We start from the raw sequence: 20,000 nt of genomic DNA, 5'->3' as shown, positions 1-20,000 counted from the left end.
CAATACCATACAATACAATACAATGCAGTACAGTGCAATACCATACAATACAATACAATGCAGTACAGTGCAATACCATACAATACAATGCAGTACAGTGCAATACCATACAATACAATACAATGCAGTACGGTGCAATACGATACAATACAATACAATGCAGTACAGTGCAATACGATACAAAACAATACAATGCAATGTAGTGCAATACAGTATAATGCAATGCAAAACAATACAGTACAATACCATACAATATAGTGCAGTACAGTACCGTACAATACAAAACAATACGGTGCAGTATGATACAATACAGTTCAATACAGTACAGTACAATACAGTGCAATACAATACAATACAGTAGATGTAGGTACAGTCTCTGCTTGTTGTTGTATGGTCACAGTCGTTAGGATGTGACTGTTCATGTGGTAGTTTGTGTAATGACCTGTTTCATCATACGTCCGCAGAATGTGGGAAAGAAACCATTTTATGGGTAATTCTCTTCAGGTATTTACTTATGTGCACAAACCATGTTTAAGCGAGAGGTTGGGTGAAGAGTCCACAGCTTGGGGTAGGTGGATGTATATATATATATATATATATATATATATAGACGTGTGTGTTGTGGGTGATGACCCCATCTCTTTTAGTGCTGCGTGTGTGTGTGTGTAATGACCCACTTGTAGTGTGCGGAGGGGGAATTGTACACTCATGACGCCCCGTCCATTGAACCATCTGTAGTGGCACATAACCTCGAAATTCTCTGTGCCGTCTGCACTATACTTTCTCATCGTTCATATCGACCCATTCCCCACCCAACCCCCCTAATCTTGTGCTTTGTAACAACTCCTTTACATCTTTTCTGACATGTTTCTGCCTTAATTTCATGCTATGCCGTCTGGTTGGCTCTCTCCGGGCATCTCTGGGTGACCTGGTCATGGCTGAGTTCACCAGAGTACGTAGTTTAAGAAACATGAAGGTTCTGATTATATTTCTCTTCACTCACTTTTTTTCTCTTTTTTTTTTTGTACGTTTTTGAGGCTCCAGTCACGGGCAAAAGTCCACATCAAGGCCGGGCCTCAAGTGAAATATAGAGAGGGTTATGAAAGGGAAAACTAAAAAGACAAGAAGTATTTAAGAATTTTGGAAGAAGTGAAAAATCTGGGTTTTTTGTCTGTGTGTGTGTGTGTGTGTGTGTGTGTGTGTGTGTGTGTGGTACGCCAGGTCATAGTTATTGGGAAAGACATGAGAGGGTTGAGGGGTTCCAAAGCTGAGAGGTGTAGGGAAAGAAACAACCATCAAAGCGATCCATCCTTCAGTTGCCGATGGCCACACAGTCATCATGTGACGCAGCAGCTGGCCCGAGTATTGCGTGGTCTTGCTAGTGGTGGTGAGGTGGGGGTGGCGGCACAGCGACACACACACACACACACACAACACACACACACACACACAAGCAGCCAGCTCATGATGGGCGCAAATTTGAGGCTTTTAACCTCGCCCTGTAATAAGGCTCTCGTAACTCCGGCAGCATCCATGTTGGCCTCCTCCTCCTCCTCCTCCTCCTCCACACCTTCTCTGCTACCGCTTCTCTGTGCTACATGAAGTGCGGTGGCCAGACTTGAGAGGCAAATTAGACCTTTTTGGCCTGATGCGCATAGCATGCTTACCGGGTGATGGCTATTTCCATCTCCCCTGGCTTCCATCACTCCAGCCATCCATCGTCTTCAGTACACTATACCAGTATTTCTGGTGTTATGCTGATATCTGCCAGCGAATGGTTCGTCGTCGTTGCTGATATCTGCCAGCGAATGGTTCGTCGTCGTTGCTGATATCTGCCAGCGATTGGTTCGTCGTCGTTGCTGATATCTGCCAGCGAATGGTTCGTCGTCGTTGCTGATATCTGCCAGCGAACAGTTCGTCGTCGACGTCCTCCTCTTGACCGTTCATTTAAAGTGAGACTCGGGTCACAAGTTGGGAACATCCCTGCTTCCAAGTCCCGCTGGCTTTTTTACAGACTACTACTACTGCAGCTGCTGGTTATATTCATGCCAGGTCATGGTTATTGCGAGATCTTCTTTCAACTCTTGGTCTCGTCCTCATTAACTGTGCATGTCCGTCCCCCCCAGTAAGGACGAATGACGTCGTCGGCGTAGTATTAAGACCAGCTTTTGGAAAAATATGATGTGGGGGGGGATCACCCTGTAGGTAGGTAGGTAGGTAGGGTCCATGCCGTCCAGACCAATCACTGGGTCTTGGCTTTCTCCCCCTTTTCCTCATGACTGACGTCGTATAGAAACCTATTCAGGTCGAGGTTCGGTCCTCTCCGCCTGGCAAGTCACGTCGATGGACCAGTAAGAGAGCGAGCGAGCGCGCGCGCTGGTCCCAGAACAGAAGAACCCTGCGGTACGCTGACGGCGACGACCTCGAACCTATTGGTAAAAGTTCCCCTGACGCGCGCCCGTCGTTTCCCTCCCACACCCAGACGATCTTCCCGTAGAGCGAAAGATATCGGCCCAGGAAACCACGGTGTCTCGAGTTCATCGTCTGCCGTAAGTCCTCATTTGGCTCTCTTGGTTGACCTTGTTACAAATACTTCTGGTCCTTGTTTTGCAAGGACGTTATAGATTTGTCAAGTGGCACAACTCAGGATAACACAATAATAAAGTTATGGGATTGAATTAAAGACCAGCATTACATTAAATCTACTTATAATGAAAGATTTCAAGTGTACAAAGATAGGCACATAAATCAAGCATGAAACATTACGTTAACATTGAAAGTGAGCTTAACATTGAACATAACATTCGTACATGACTTAACATTCCAGATAAGATTTCAAGCCAGGAGTTCTCTTTCCTCTAAGGCAGTTCTTCGATAACATTACACTGATAATTATAACGGGCTTACAGCACAACACTAGGGTAACGGGCTTATAGCACAGCAGGGCTTACAGGCTTACAACACAGCAGGACTTACAGCAGGGGACACCACCCACCTCGCTGGGCTTCAGAGAAAGGAATCAAGTCTCAGCGGGTGTTGTGGGTACCAGAAGACAAGTGTTCGCCCTTGCTGCTATAAACCTTACATTTCGATTGGCTATAGAAATATAGGGGAAGTTCTCATTGGTTGGAGGGTCCCAGAGTCTCGGCGTAGTTACACTCTCGTAAAATGCTGGGTGGACAGAAACTCCGAGCCAGCCTCAAGCATCACTCCTCGCCCTGATAAGAAATAGATACAAACACACACGTCTTCGTAACAACCTCTCCACCAGTATACCTGACAGACGGCGGTCGTCGGGGGGGAAGTAATTTGTGGGTCAGCGTTTCCTCCGGGGTCTCCTTCCTCACAGCGAGATAGGTGTGACGTTTGCCCCCCCTTTTTCCACTCCCTTGGCACTCGGCCTCCCTCCAGCGACGTCTTGAGCTCATCAGATCAAGTGGTGTGTGTGTGTGTGTGTGTGTGTGTGTGTTTACTCGCATCTTCAGCAGAGGTGTGTCAGTCATCATTCCCTCTGTTGACGTTACGTGGAGGGATCCCAACTCGTGTACTGTCTATATTAACATGCAAGAAAGACTTCGTACATCTTCGTAAGCTGCCGATGATTCACCGCCTCCCTTGCTCCCATCACTCCAGCTAGCCCTCATCCTACATTACACTGTTACCAGTATTTCGCCACGCCTCTCTTGACCTTCCTCTCTCTCTCTCTCTCTCTCTCTCTCTCTCTCTCTCTCTCTCTCTCTCTCTCTCTCTCTCTCTCTCTCTCTCTTCCATGTTGGACATCTGTGAGTTTTCGTGTGTGTGTGTGTGTGTGTGTGTGTGTGTGTGTGTGTGTGTATGTAAGTCACAGACCTGTGTGACATGTGTCATAGAAGATCCTCAAGATATATATGTGACGCGGGACAACCCACTATTTACAGTTGCACACAGTGATCGCTTCTTCCGTCCCCTCCCTCACACACACACACACACGCCATCCTACGCTAAGTGTTCGTCGTGGTCCTGGGGAACATCTCGACAAAGCCAGACAGAATGGAAGATGAAAAAAAAAAAAGAAAATATGGCGAAGAAGATTATGATCTGTGTTACGTATATTATTGTCACGCTCCTGGCACAGTGTTGTCAAGTGGTGGACAAGGGACCTGGTGGCATTTCAAGCACGTGGAAATAGATGGCTATTGGGGCGTGTCGGACGAGGGACGTGGTGGATAAAGGGTGGTGGCGGGCGTGGGACGTGGTGGATAAAAGCGGTGGTGGGCGTGGGGCGTGGTGGATAAGGGTGGTGGCGGGCATGGGACGTGGTGTGGATAAATGCGGTGGCGAGCGTGGGACGTGGTGGATAAAAGCGGTGGTGGGCGTGGTGGATAAGGAGGCGCGGTGGACGTGGGAGGTGGTGGACGAGGGGGCGCTGGTGGACGCGGGGGAGGGTGACCTGAGCGAGCGCGTCCAGCGTACGGAGGGTTTGTACTGGCCGCCGATAATGCGCATGGTACTTGCCCCTCTCCTGTATATCCGCCAGGGTAGCATTCTCCTCCTCTGTACTGTAATATATGACTGCAGAACACATTTATTTAAACGCCTCCCGCCAATAATAATAATAGTTATACTGTATATACAGTATGTAATGTTAAGCTCATTCGACAGTTCACCGCCAGGGGGCCGTGGATATGGGTGGACGTATGTATACATAACTATATGGGTTTTTCCGTTGTAGTTTTGATACCAGCGGCCACTTTATCGCGCAGCTGTTGTCCCTCGTGTGAGCGGTATAGCGCACCGGGATGACACAGAGGTCAGTGTTGCCCAGGTTCTGTGTAACAATACGCGTTACAAATGCTGGATCGTTACGTAAGTCTTTACGTACAGAGTTGACAATCGCGTTGGTGGCAACACTTAGCTCACAGCCTCAACCTAGCATTGCCACTATGTATTATTCTGAGCACGTTATAATTCCCTTATACGTGTTTTACGTCATGTGAGTCATTTTAAGATAGAATATGGATGTGTTGGAGCCCATTTTCTATGATGTGGACAAGAAGGGGGAATTGTTTACAAATTTGATCAACCACAAAGTTATCCAGTTTATATAGACCATCACTAATATTAAGATTATAATTCTTTGTGTATTCAATAATAGAAGATTCGCTGATGTTTCTCGTTAACTCCTAACTCCAGTACCAGACTAAGGTACTTCCACGTACAACGTGACGTCATGAGTCAGTTTTTCTCCATCTTTCGCTGGGGGGGGGGGGGCACTAAACCAATAGCGTCACGTTGGGCGTGACGGTGAGTATGTATGTTACGTTCTGACTTATATATATAGCCTTGAGATCCGTCACAGGTCGTGAGACGCGCAGGAAGTTCTTGTGTGTGTGTGTGTGTGTGTGTGTGTGTGTGTGTGTGTTCATCATTAGCTGCACCTCAGGAGTCTGGCTAGGTTTGTTTTGCTCTCCCTCCCTCAGGAACTGCCAATGTCGTGTGTGGGTGGGTGGGTGTTTGCATACTGCTGCACTTAGGGCGTGTTGCTGTGTGTATGTGTGTTGCATATGAAGCTTGCGCGCGCGCACACACACACACACACACACACACACACGTCCTACGTAAGGCCAAAACTAGAATATGCTTCTCAGGTTTGGTCACCGCGCCTTAAGAAGCACAAAGACTTGATAGAGAAGGTCCCGAGGAGGAGGGCAACAAAGATGGTACTAAAACAAAGAGAATTAAGTTACAAGGAAAGGCTACAGATTTTAGATCTGCCCACCTTGAAAGACAGAAGAGTGAGGGGTGACCTGATCAAACTATTTTTCTAAGACGTGGGCAGTTTGAGATATTTAGGGAGAAAACAGCCAGAGGACATAATTAGAAATTAAGCATGAACCTTAAAAAAAATGTAAACTTATTATTATTATATATATATATATATATATATATATATATATATATATATATATATATATATATATATATATATATATTCCTGTGAGTCCACGGGGAAAATGAAACACGAAAAGTTCCCAAGTGCACTTTCGTGTAATGATCACATCATCAGGGGAGACACAAGAGAGAAATATAACAGTCAGTTGATATACATCGAAGAGACGAAGTTAGGACACGATTTGGTATATATATATATATATATATATATATATATATATATATATATATATATATATATATATATAAACGTACTTGTATAAGAGAGGTGGATGAATGGAGTAAGATGACTGACGACATGGTTTATGCAGACGCCATACATAAATTTAATAAGTTGTAGGATACAGAATGTTTAACAGATAGGACCCCATGAGTGTAAATCTCCCAACCCCCGTACAGTACGAATAGTTAATCACACACACACACTCACACACACACACACACACACAGCGCTGAATATGTCATGTTTATGTTTAACGCGGGGATTTGGTTTAAGTGGGTGGTATTCACACGTGAGAGCTGGGGGAGGGAGCCAGCCAGCCAGCCAGCTAGCTAGGCAGCCGGCCCAGATTGCTCTAGCGCTGAAACCTGGCTGGGTTGTTACCTGTTACCCACATTTCCTCACTATAGTCGTCTGCTTCTGTTGTTTCATCCCTGTTAATCAACAGTAACAAGCAGCGTAATGTTGAGTTTTCCTCGTATGTAGATTTAATAAAGTTTTATGTCTGTGAATGTACGGTTAGAAAGGCTGTGTGGCGGGAGAATATGGCAGCGGTAGGCAGTAAAGTTGAGAGACTGTGCTTGAATGCGTTGGAAACTATTACTTTATGTTGCACACAGGAAGGGATTGGCTAAAGGGGCGATGGCGTCATGGGCAAGCTTTGCCTTATTGGGTGGAGCTTAGTGACGTGAGTATGACTCAGTCGGGAAGGCAGGGAGCTGGTTGGCTGAGCCGGTGATGACGGCATGGTCTCATGATGGTGTGACGATGGTGACGTCACCGCGACTCGACCACCGAGAAGGTTACTTGAGGTGGGGTTTAGGGGGGGGGTTGTTGGGAGAGGGCTGGGGTTGGGGGTGGATCATGGCCACATCCGCATGTTTCCGTCCTGACTGGTGACCTTTGTGCCCCGCTGTTGCAGTCCTCCAGGAGTGTTATTGACCAGCAAGGGGGGAGGAGCAGGAGAATTGGTGGGCGTGGCCAGGATGGACGCCAACAGTCGGGCGGCGGGAATCTCGAGCGGCAGCAGCAGCAGCAGCAGGCGGGAGGAGGAGATCCCACTTCCGTGAGTGTTTGACCCGGCCGCCCTCCCACACCTCCTCCTCCTCAACTCTCGTAGTAGTTCCTCCAGGTAGCCCCTGATCCTCCCCGCCCGCCCACACCTCCTCCTCCTCCTCCACTCTCGTAGTAGTTCCTCCAGGTAGCTCTTGATCCTCCCCGCCCGCCCACACCTCCTCCTCCTCCTCAACTCTCGTAGCAGTTCCTCCAGGTAGCCCCTGATCCTCCCCGCCCGCCCACACCTCCTCCTCCTCCACTCTCGTAGCAGTTCCTCCAGGTAGCCCCTGATCCTCCCCGCCCGCCCACACCTCCTCCTCCTCCTCCACTCTCGTAGTAGTTCCTCCAGGTAGCTCTTGATCCTCCCCGCCCGCCCACACCTCCTCCTCCTCCACTCTCGTAGCAGTTCCTCCAGGTAGCCCGCCCGCCCACACCTCCTCCTCCTCCACTCTCGTAGCAGTTCCTCCAGGTAGCTCTTGATCCTCCCCGCCCGCCCACACCTCCTCCTCCTCCTCCACTCTCGTAGCAGTTCCTCCAGGTAGCTCTTGATCCTCCCCGCCCGCCCACACCTCCTCCTCCTCCTCCACTCTCGTAGCAGTTCCTCCAGGTAGCTCTTGATCATCCCGTAGCACCCCCTGATCATCCCCTTGATCATCTCGTAGCAGTTCCTCCAGGTAGCTCTTGATCCTCCCCGCCCGCCCACACCTCCTCCTCCTCCTCCACTCTCGTAGCAGTTCCTCCAGGTAGCTCTTGATCCTCCCCGCCCGCCCACACCTCCTCCTCCTCCTCCACTCTCGTAGCAGTTCCTCCAGGTAGCTCTTGATCATCCCCGCCCGCCCACACCTCCCCCTCCTCCTCCACTCTCGTAGCAGTTCCTCCAGGTAGCTCTTGATCCTCCTGCTACTAACTGCCCTCGTATCTATGACCGCCTTGAACGACCGTCGTTGACGTATTTAGTGATAAACATAATTCCGGCTCCTCAGGGAAGCTTGTAGATCTACGAGTAGTTGCGTAAGCAGTTTATGTATATATATATATATATATATATATATATATATATATATATATATATATATATATATATATATATAGTGGGTATGGAATTTCGTAGTAATTTTGCCGTGGAACTTGAGATTTTGCAGTTGGTTTTGACTAGATGAGTCGTAGCCCCTAGGCTAACAAGTTCCAACGTAACGCGAAACTCTCTACTCTCTCTCTCTCTCTCTCTCTCTCTCTCTCTCTCTCTCTCTCTCTCTCTCTCTCTCTCTCTCTCTCTCTCTCTCTCTCTCTCTCTCATGTACTGGTGTTCATGGCGTGCGCTACTCTCTCACACACTGAAGTGTCACGTTAGCCGCCCACTTACCCATTTACCCGTCTCTTCCACAGTGGAACGTGTCGCTTCCGCTCCCACTCGCGCTCTCACATGTAGCTCTCCCACGCTATTTACCTTATACTCTCTCCCAGTGTGATTCTCTCTCTCTCTCTCTCTCTCTCTCTCTCTCTCTCTCTCTCTCTCTCTCTCTCTCTGAATGCAGCTAGGTACGTAAACACAAGACTTTACTGGGAGGAAAAAAACATACTGTTGATGTAGTTATTGTATTGTTGTAGTGGAATAATTTTTGTCCTGTTTTTATGTAGTGGTAGTGTATGTTGTATTTATAGTTGTTTTATAATGTTGTAGCTTAGTTTATTGTCTTTGGGTCATATATATATATATATATATATATATATATATATATATATATATATATATATATATATACATATAAGATATGTTTGTGTGTTTGAATATATACATTTTCATGCATGTGCATACTTTGTATACATATTTGTTCATGTTCATATGTGTAGTTAGTTCATTTACGTAACCACATGACTCAGTTCCTGGAGTTGCAGCCACCTCGGGGTCTTATTCCACGCAGGGTAAGGTGAGTTTCTTTAGGACGTGAAGGTCTTCGCAGAAGGTGTGCTTTTTATTTTATTTTATTTTTTTTCTCTCTCTCCTGCCGCTGATGATTCAGCCCCGTCGAAGGTGACCAAACTGACGCAGGCGGTGTTACCGTGTGATGAAGGCGAAGCCTGGGGATCTATCCAACTATCTATCTATTTATCTATCTATCTATTTATCTATCTATCTATACCACATACTGCCTCCCTCCCCGAGAGCGGGATACGAACTGCTCTCATTTGTATGGGAGCTTTGGGGGGGGGGGGGGTGTGAAGAATCTTAAGCACCACTAGGCTATGGATAGATCCGACGGCGCTCGCAGCGCCCACACGAACGGTAGGTAGCGGTTCGAATCTCGCTGTCAGAACGGCATTGTGTGTTCAACGAATGTGCGTGCTCCTCGTTCCACTATATTCGTGTATATATATATATATATATATATATATATATATATATATATATATATATATATATATATATATTTTTTTTTTTTTTTTTTTTTTATACTTTGTCGCTGTCTCCCGCGTTTGCGAGGTAGCGCAAGGAAACAGACGAAAGAAATGGCCCAACCCCCCCCCCCATACACATGTACATACACACGTCCACACACGCAAATATACATACCTACACAGCTTTCCATGGTTTACCCCAGACGCTTCACATGCCTTGATTCAATCCACTGACAGCACGTCAACCCCTGTATACCACATGACTCCAATTCACTCTATTCCTTGCCCTCCTTTCACCCTCCTGCATGTTCAGGCCCCGATCACACAAAATCTTTTTCACTCCATCTTTCCACCTCCAATTTGGTCTCCCTCTTCTCCTCGTTCCCTCCACCTCCGACACATATATCCTCTTGGTCAATCTCTCCTCACTCATTCTCTCCATGTGCCCAAACCATTTCAAAACACCCTCTTCTGCTCTCTCAACCACGCTCTTTTTATTTCCACACATCTCTCTTACCCTTACGTTACTTACTCGATCAAACCACCTCACACCACACATTGTCCTCAAACATCTCATTTCCAGCACATCCATCCTCCTGCGCACATCTCTATCCATAGCCCACGCCTCGCAACCATACAACATTGTTGGAACCACTATTCCCTCAAACATACCCATTTTTGCTTTCCGAGATAATGTTCTCGACTTCCACACATTTTTCAAGGCTCCCAAAATTTTCGCCCCCTCCCCCACCCTATGATCCACTTCCGCTTCCATGGTTCCATCCGCTGACAGATCCACTCCCAGATATCTAAAACACTTCACTTCCTCCAGTTTTTCTCCATTCAAACTCACCTCCCAATTGACTTGACCCTCACCCCTACTGTACCTAATAACCTTGCTCTTATTCACATTTACTCTCAACTTTCTTCTTCCACACACTTTACCAAACTCAGTCACCAGCTTCTGCAGTTTCTCACATGAATCAGCCACCAGCGCTGTATCATCAGCGAACAACAACTGACTCACTTCCCAAGCTCTCTCATCCCCAACAGACTTCATACTTGCCCCTCTTTCCAGGACTCTTGCATTTACCTCCCTTACAACCCCATCCATAAACAAATTAAACAACCATGGAGACATCACACACCCCTGCCGCAAACCTACATTCACTGAGAACCAATCACTTTCCTCTCTTCCTACACGTACACATGCCTTACATCCTCGATAAAAACTTTTCACTGCTTCTAACAACTTGCCTCCCACACCATATATTCTTAATACCTTCCACAGAGCATCTCTATCAACTCTATCATATGCCTTCTCCAGATCCATAAATGCTACATACAAATCCATTTGCTTTTCTAAGTATTTCTCACATACATTCTTCAAAGCAAACACCTGATCCACACATCCTCTACCACTTCTGAAACCGCACTGCTCTTCCCCAATCTGATGCTCTGTACATGCCTTCACCCTCTCAATCAATACCCTCCCATATAATTTACCAGGAATACTCAACAAACTTATACCTCTGTAATTTGAGCACTCACTCTTATCCCCTTTGCCTTTGTACAATGGCACTATGCACGCATTCCGCCAATCCTCAGGCACCTCACCATGAGTCATACATACATTAAATAACCTTACCAACCAGTCAACAATACAGTCACCCCCTTTTTTGATAAATTCCACTGCAATACCATCCAAACCTGCTGCCTTGCCGGCTTTCATCTTCCGCAAAGCTTTTACTACCTCTTCTCTGTTTACCAAATCATTTTCCCTAACCCTCTCACTTTGCACACCACCTCGACCAAAACACCCTATATCTGCCACTCTGTCATCAGACACATTCAACAAACCTTCAAAATACTCATTCCATCTCCTTCTCACATCACCGCTACTTGTTATCACCTCCCCATTTGCGCCCTTCACTGAAGTTCCCATTTGCTCCCTTGTCTTACGCACCCTATTTACCTCCTTCCAGAACATCTTTTTATTCTCCCTAAAATTTACTGATAGTCTCTCACCCCAACTCTCATTTGCCCTTTTTTTCACCTCTTGCACCTTTCTCTTGACCTCCTGTCTCTTTCTTTTATACTTCTCCCACTCAATTGCATTTTTTCCCTGCAAAAATCGTCCAAATGCCTCTCTCTTCTCTTTCACTAATACTCTTACTTCTTCATCCCACCACTCACTACCCTTTCTATATATATATATATATATATATATATATATATATATATATATATATATATATATATATATATATATATCTTTCATACTATTCGCCATTTCCCGCATTAGCGAGGTAGCGATATCTGTATATTCATTTCTCGCATTATCGAGTGAAGATCAGGAGAAGACTTTAGAAATAGCCTCATTCTCTCACAGCCACGCCTTAGTTATGTATTATGCACTTATATATACGTGTGTGTGTGTGTGTGTGTGTGTTGCCGGACTTCGCACGAAACGCCGCCTTGGGCAAGGTTGTATCGCTCCAAAGGAATTCACATCTTCCCTGCTACTGAAGGTAATGCAGCCATGGGCTAAGGAGGAGCCTCTTAATAGACATGCGGAATAACACCAGGACTCTATTGTAGAAATTGGTCCTGGAGTGATTATAGATACAATGATATGTATATCCCTATGAGTCCACGGGAAAATGAAACACGATAGGTTCCCAAGTGCACTTTCGTGTAATAATCACATCGTCAGGGGAGATACAAGAAAGATATATATATATATATATATATATATATATATATATATATATATATATATATATATATATATATATATATATATATATTACGAATTTTGTCATTAAGAAGAGTTGATCATTGACATTTTAAGATGTCTCTTTGATATATTGTACTGTTAAGGGAGGACGTTCCAATATGACGTGGTAGGCCTTGCGTCGCGCGCGCGCTCCGCCCTGCACGTGGAGGGTTACATCCCGTCCTGCCTGCCTGGCTGGCTGGCTGCGGACAGTGAATAATGGAGGCAACAGGTGGCGGTACCGGGCCAGGGCCTGGCTCGAGTCTTGTCTGCCTTGCCAAATGAGAGACATCCTGACGGTGGGTGGTTCACTGGCTACACACATATTCAGGGTGGGAAGACACTTTCTGCCTGACACTTTAAATGCTGATGACTTCCCAGATGAACATTTCGTACGATTTTTTTGAAGTGTTTTTCATTATTTTTCTGTTCGTGTGTTAGCCTTGTTGACACCCATACAGGCGCTGTATATATTCCACCTGGGTTCTGATGTGGCGTATTTTTTTTTTTTAGAATGTGATTAATTGCTTTTGAAGACGAATGTTGTATAGCCCTGTAGATGGTAAATATTAATCGAGCTTTCGTGGTCATTATGTGGGTGATGTAATGAGGCCTGGTATTGGGAAGTACAACCCTGCTGACGTTGTACTTACACCCTCCGTGTCAGTAGGTTGTAGAGAGCAGCCGGCCCCAGGGAAGTACAACCCTGCTGACGTTGTACTTACACCCTCCGTGTCAGTATGTTGTAGACGGCAGCCGGCCCCAGGGAAGTACAACCCTCCTGACGTTGTACTTACACCCTCCGTGTCAGTAGGTTGTAGACGGCAGCCGGCCCCAGGGAAGTACAACCCTGCTGACGTTATACTTACACCTTCCGTGTCAGTAGATTGTAGAGAGCAGCCGGCCCCAGGGAAGCACAACCCTCCTGACGGAGGAGTGTTGAAGTAGTGATGTCCGGGGACCATCTTACACCCACCCTCCGTGTCATGGTTGCTCGCCTTACAACTAGGCTATCGGGCTGCACTTAATATCATAGTCCCACCTGCTCCCTGTACACCTGGTGTTATTTTCTCTCATTACACCTTTCCTTATATACACACCTCCTGGCAATGTTGGTTCTATATATATATATATATATATATATATATATATATATATATATATATATATATATATATATATTGCTGTAGCCTGTTGTATCAGCTATTGTATCTGCTGTATTCCTGTGGCATCTATTTGCGCATACGGTCGATGGAAGTTGATTAAGAATACACTGATGACCATGTACTTTGTTGCGTGTCTGCGTTTCAGAACATGATGTGTTCAAGCACCACGAGACTGACCAGGTAACATGGCTTCCGTACGTTCATCGTTGTGAGCGAGTGTCGTTTTGAGCCTCAGGCAGCGTCTTGTGTTGTATGCATCCATACGGTTGTTATGGAAGACCGGGCACTAGTGTGGGAGTTACGGGAACGGAGTCGTGGCCTTGCGCCCGTAGTCCACCCCACCCGGCTGCCTAGGTATTCAAAGGTTATGATCTATTATGGTCTCTGTGGCAGAGACCTCCTCCTCCTCCTCCTCCTCCCGTCAAGTGTGTATTGCAAGTCCTGTATTATGGTCTCTGTGGCAGAGATTCCCTCCTCGTCCTCCTCCTCTAGTCAAGTGTGTATTGCAAGTCCTCGGTGTGTCGGGCAACGTCAGCGCGATGATCAACAAACAGTCCGTGAACATGCGCATTAATGCCGAACGAGTAAACAGCTCAGTAGTAGTACTCTCTTTGGTTCGGTCAACCGCTGTATTACTATAACTGTTCAGTAGGTTAATGTTCCGCTAAGTACTGCGTCCAGTCATCCTGTATCTCTACCACCCTGACGTAGTGCCTATATATATATATATATATATATATATATATATATATATATATATACACGAATAAAGTGCATATGAACGCGCACCTTCATAGAACATACAAACCTCCAACAGCCAGGATCGAACCCGGGACCCCTGTGCCACAGGCGAGAACGCTACCGCTAGGCTATATGCCAGGCCCATAGCCGAGCGGTAGCACTCCCGCTTGTGGCACAGGGGTCCCGGGTTCGATCCTGGAGCTTGTCCAGAAGTGGGGAGATAGCCTTCCGTGTTCTTAAGCTCTTGTATATGATGGGTTAACCATCACGACCTCCCAGTCCTGTGATGTCTGTATAATGTCTTGTCTGTATGTTTTATTCAGCCGAAGGGCTGTCTCAATTTAGTAAACAGTAATTCATTTATTTTATTTATTTATTTATCTATATTACTGTACTACCGTGCGCTGCGTGACGCAGCTCAGTTCCCACGCCTTTTGTGAGCGAGGGGAAGAAAGAAAAAAAAAAGACAGTCAAAGACTTTTCCCTGAGTTGATCAGGTGCAGATTCTCTGCTATAGAGCAGCTAACCAGACTGAGGTATTCAAGGGATGAGTATTTAGGAGAGGAGGAGGGAAAAAAAAATTCTACGAGTTGCTGAATGATGAGATGTGGAGTAGTACACTTGGGATGGGGGAAGTGGTCATGGAAGGTAGAGGAAGCTGACACACAAGCTGGATGCTGAAACAGCTTGGCTCATACGAGGCTCATGGTCCGGGTGAGGTCTCCCCATATTTTGCGAGAGGAATGTACGGGTGACAATGACATCTCAGCAGAGGAAGGCTGAGTTCCGAGGGTGTGTGTGGGAGAGAGAAGGCAGATGTGGTGCGTGTGTCTGAGCAAGGAAAAGTTGATTGGATAGTCGCTCTAAACTACAGACCAGTTTTCCTAATCAGTGGTAAACGCCGGACAAGATAATGGATAAGTAAGTGGGTGAAGTAATTAACTAATTAAACCAATTAACTGAGAGAGCAAATGAACTGGGCAAAGGAGATCATGGTTTACCAAACTCGCAGATGTCTCCGGCAGGGTCCACTCCGTCTTGGCTCAAATGATTCATTGGCTCGTTGGGTATTCCTAGACGACTGGAAAGCTTGTGACACTATAACCCCCATCAGAGGTTGGTTAAGGGGCTAGATGAACAGGCAGTCTAGTGACGGTGAGACTCTTTCAGTGGTTACAACATAACCAAAGTTGAAGGTGGAAAGGACGCGGGTTAGAGGAGCAGTCTCGAAAGTGGGAGCTTGGGGGTTTACCAGCGGTGTGCCGCAAGACTCGGGGTTGGGTCCACTGCTATTTGTATGTGTGTGTGTGTGTGTTTAAATGACTTGCCTGGTAGACTAGGGGTGCTCCTCCTCCTTCCCGAACGCGTCGCTGGACGATGCCAGTGAGACGTGTGTGAGTGAGAGAAGCAGAGGATGACGACGATTGCATCAGCTCACAGGCGGACCCGGACGAACCGCAGGCTTGGGTGTGATGAATGGTTGACCAAGTTCAGTCAGAGTCAGTGTGTGTGTGTGTGTGTGTGTGTGTGTAGGAGGCCTGAGGGTTAACACTGTGACTCATCTGTCGGCAGAGCTCCACGAACTTGGGAACCACTATGCCTCTTTCTCTGGCGACTTCTTGAACTGTACTTCAAATGGTCTCTCCAGCATATCTGAACACTTCTTTAGCACAAAGGGTGACATTTTATCAGGATCATGAGCCTGGTGTGGCTCAAGTCCTTTTAGTATTTGGTTAATGTCTTTTCTGGATATGTAAACGATTTTCAAAAACCTCCTCTCACAACTGGTGTTGGGGCTATGGTGTCTTCCACTGCGAAAACACCTTCGGACTTGGGTGTTCAGTTCCTCACGTATCCTCACATCACCCTCGTTAAATTCTCCATCCGAATCCCTTAGCCTGATTAGGTAGCTGCTCCTCAAGTGACAACCAGTTCCTGAGGAACTTGTGGAGTGGTTTCGGATATTCGGCTGCCTTGTCCCACAATATTCTCCTCAAAGTTTCTTTGTTCCTCTTACCTTGCCCTGGTATAATCGTTCTGTGCAAGTGCCATAGCTGGCTATACAATGTCGTCTATATCTTTGTCAATAGCTGGCTATACAATGTCGTCTATATCTTTGTCAATAACTGGCTATACAATGTCGTCTATATCTTTGTCAATAACTGGCTATACAATGTCCGTATCGTCGTGCGCGAGGGTCGTATCTTCGTGCGCGAGGTCGTATCGTCGTGCGCGAGGTCGTATCGTCGTGCGCGAGGTCGTATCGTCGTGCGCGAGGTCGTATCGTCGTGCGCGAGGTCGTATCGTCGTGCGCGAGGGTCGTATCGTCGTGCGCGAGGGTCGTATCTTCGTGCGCGAGGTCGTATCGTCGTGCGCGAGGTCGTATCGTCGTGCGCGAGGGTCGTATCTTCGTGCGCGAGGGTCGTATCTTCGTGCGCGAGGGTCGTATCGTCGTGCGCGAGGTCGTATCGTCGTGCGCGAGGTCGTATCGTCGTGCGCGAGGGTCGTATCGTCGTGCGCGAGGTCGTATCGTCGTGCGCGAGGGTCGTATCTTCGTGCGCGAGGGTCGTATCTTCGTGCGCGAGGTCGTATCGTCGTGCGCGAGGGTCGTATCGTCGTGCGCGAGGGTCGTATCGTCGTGCGCGAGGTCGTATCGTCGTGCGCGAGGTCGTATCGTCGTGCGCGAGGTCGTATCGTCGTGCGCGAGGGTCGTATCTTCGTGCGCGAGGGTCGTATCTTCGTGCGCGAGGGTCGTATCTTCGTGCGCGAGGTCGTATCGTCGTGCGCGAGGTCGTATCGTCGTGCGCGAGGGTCGTATCGTCGTGCGCGAGGGTCGTATCTTCGTGCGCGAGGGTCGTATCGTCGTGCGCGAGGTCGTATCGTCGTGCGCGAGGTCGTATCGTCGTGCGCGAGGTCGTATCGTCGTGCGCGAGGTCGTATCGTCGTGCGCGAGGGTCGTATCGTCGTGCGCGAGGGTCGTATCGTCGTGCGCGAGGTCGTATCGTCGTGCGCGAGGGTCGTATCGTCGTGCGCGAGGTCGTATCGTCGTGCGCGAGGTCGTATCGTCGTGCGCGAGGTCGTATCGTCGTGCGCGAGGGTCGTATCTTCGTGCGCGAGGGTCGTATCGTCGTGCGCGAGGTCGTATCGTCGTGCGCGAGGGTCGTATCGTCGTGCGCGAGGTCGTATCGTCGTGCGCGAGGTCGTATCGTCGTGCGCGAGGTCGTATCGTCGTGCGCGAGGTCGTATCGTCGTGCGCGAGGGTCGTATCGTCGTGCGCGAGGTCGTATCGTCGTGCGCGAGGGTCGTATCTTCGTGCGCGAGGTCGTATCGTCGTGCGCGAGGTCGTATCGTCGTGCGCGAGGTCGTATCGTCGTGCGCGAGGGTCGTATCTTCGTGCGCGAGGGTCGTATCTTCGTGCGCGAGGTCGTATCGTCGTGCGCGAGGTCGTATCGTCGTGCGCGAGGGTCGTATCTTCGTGCGCGAGGGTCGTATCTTCGTGCGCGAGGGTCGTATCTTCGTGCGCGAGGGTCGTATCGTCGTGCGCGAGGGTCGTATCTTCGTGCGCGAGGTCGTATCGTCGTGCGCGAGGTCGTATCGTCGTGCGCGAGGGTCGTATCTTCGTGCGCGAGGGTCGTATCGTCGTGCGCGAGGTCGTATCGTCGTGCGCGAGGGTCGTATCTTCGTGCGCGAGGGTCGTATCTTCGTGCGCGAGGTCGTATCGTCGTGCGCGAGGTCGTATCGTCGTGCGCGAGGTCGTATCGTCGTGCGCGAGGGTCGTATCTTCGTGCGCGAGGTCGTATCGTCGTGCGCGAGGGTCGTATCTTCGTGCGCGAGGGTCGTATCGTCGTGCGCGAGGTCGTATCGTCGTGCGCGAGGTCGTATCGTCGTGCGCGAGGTCGTATCGTCGTGCGCGAGGTCGTATCGTCGTGCGCGAGGTCGTATCGTCGTGCGCGAGGGTCGTATCTTCGTGCGCGAGGGTCGTATCTTCGTGCGCGAGGTCGTATCGTCGTGCGCGAGGGTCGTATCTTCGTGCGCGAGGGTCGTATCTTCGTGCGCGAGGTCGTATCGTCGTGCGCGAGGGTCGTATCTTCGTGCGCGAGGGTCGTATCTTCGTGCGCGAGGTCGTATCGTCGTGCGCGAGGTCGTATCGTCGTGCGCGAGGTCGTATCGTCGTGCGCGAGGTCGTATCGTCGTGCGCGAGGTCGTATCGTCGTGCGCGAGGGTCGTATCTTCGTGCGCGAGGTCGTATCGTCGTGCGCGAGGTCGTATCGTCGTGCGCGAGGTCGTATCGTCGTGCGCGAGGTCGTATCGTCGTGCGCGAGGTCGTATCGTCGTGCGCGAGGTCGTATCGTCGTGCGCGAGGGTCGTATCTTCGTGCGCGAGGTCGTATCGTCGTGCGCGAGGTCGTATCGTCGTGCGCGAGGTCGTATCGTCGTGCGCGAGGGTCGTATCGTCGTGCGCGAGGGTCGTATCGTCGTGCGCGAGGGTCGTATCGTCGTGCGCGAGGGTCGTATCGTCGTGCGCGAGGGTCGTATCGTCGTGCGCGAGGGTCGTATCGTCGTGCGCGAGGGTCGTATCGTCGTGCGCGAGGGTCGTATCGTCGTGCGCGAGGGTCGTATCGTCGTGCGCGAGGGTCGTATCGTCGTGCGCGAGGTCGTATCGTCGTGCGCGAGGGTCGTATCGTCGTGCGCGAGGGTCGTATCGTCGTGCGCGAGGGTCGTATCGTCGTGCGCGAGGTCGTATCGTCGTGCGCGAGGTCGTATCGTCGTGCGCGAGGGTCGTATCTTCGTGCGCGAGGGTCGTATCTTCGTGCGCGAGGGTCGTATCTTCGTGCGCGAGGGTCGTATCTTCGTGCGCGAGGTCGTATCGTCGTGCGCGAGGTCGTATCGTCGTGCGCGAGGGTCGTATCGTCGTGCGCGAGGTCGTATCGTCGTGCGCGAGGTCGTATCGTCGTGCGCGAGGTCGTATCGTCGTGCGCGAGGTCGTATCGTCGTGCGCGAGGTCGTATCGTCGTGCGCGAGGTCGTATCGTCGTGCGCGAGGTCGTATCGTCGTGCGCGAGGGTCGTATCTTCGTGCGCGAGGTCGTATCGTCGTGCGCGAGGGTCGTATCGTCGTGCGCGAGGTCGTATCGTCGTGCGCGAGGGTCGTATCTTCGTGCGCGAGGGTCGTATCTTCGTGCGCGAGGTCGTATCGTCGTGCGCGAGGGTCGTATCTTCGTGCGCGAGGGTCGTATCTTCGTGCGCGAGGGTCGTATCGTCGTGCGCGAGGTCGTATCGTCGTGCGCGAGGGTCGTATCTTCGTGCGCGAGGTCGTATCGTCGTGCGCGAGGTCGTATCGTCGTGCGCGAGGTCGTATCGTCGTGCGCGAGGGTCGTATCTTCGTGCGCGAGGGTCGTATCGTCGTGCGCGAGGGTCGTATCTTCGTGCGCGAGGTCGTATCGTCGTGCGCGAGGTCGTATCGTCGTGCGCGAGGTCGTATCGTCGTGCGCGAGGGTCGTATCTTCGTGCGCGAGGTCGTATCGTCGTGCGCGAGGTCGTATCGTCGTGCGCGAGGTCGTATCGTCGTGCGCGAGGGTCGTATCGTCGTGCGCGAGGGTCGTATCGTCGTGCGCGAGGTCGTATCGTCGTGCGCGAGGGTCGTATCTTCGTGCGCGAGGGTCGTATCTTCGTGCGCGAGGTCGTATCGTCGTGCGCGAGGTCGTATCGTCGT

The 20,000-nt window shown here is 49.5% G+C and overlaps 1 protein-coding gene across 8 annotated transcripts in view; it reads left to right on the top strand.

Moving 5' to 3' along the window:
• Positions 1-20,000, top strand: part of LOC139756091 (phosphatidylcholine:ceramide cholinephosphotransferase 2-like) — a 396,755-nt gene that overhangs the window by 261,437 nt on the left and 115,318 nt on the right. For 3 of the 8 annotated variants that reach the window (XM_071675128.1, XM_071675129.1, XM_071675130.1), the window contains one exon: positions 7,074-7,217. The exons of the other annotated variants lie outside the window; for them this stretch is intronic. In XM_071675128.1, the coding sequence (XP_071531229.1) occupies positions 7,138-7,217 (80 nt within the window). In that variant the 5' untranslated portion in view covers positions 7,074-7,137. The remainder of the gene's footprint in view (positions 1-7,073; positions 7,218-20,000) is intronic. 8 annotated transcript variants of the gene reach the window in all.

This window comes from Panulirus ornatus, chromosome 20 (genome assembly GCF_036320965.1).
Source record: "Panulirus ornatus isolate Po-2019 chromosome 20, ASM3632096v1, whole genome shotgun sequence".
Taxonomy (NCBI): Eukaryota; Metazoa; Arthropoda; class Malacostraca; order Decapoda; family Palinuridae; genus Panulirus; species Panulirus ornatus.
The sequence above is the reverse complement of the archived record's forward strand: the minus strand, read 5'-3'. Positions and strand labels throughout refer to the sequence as shown.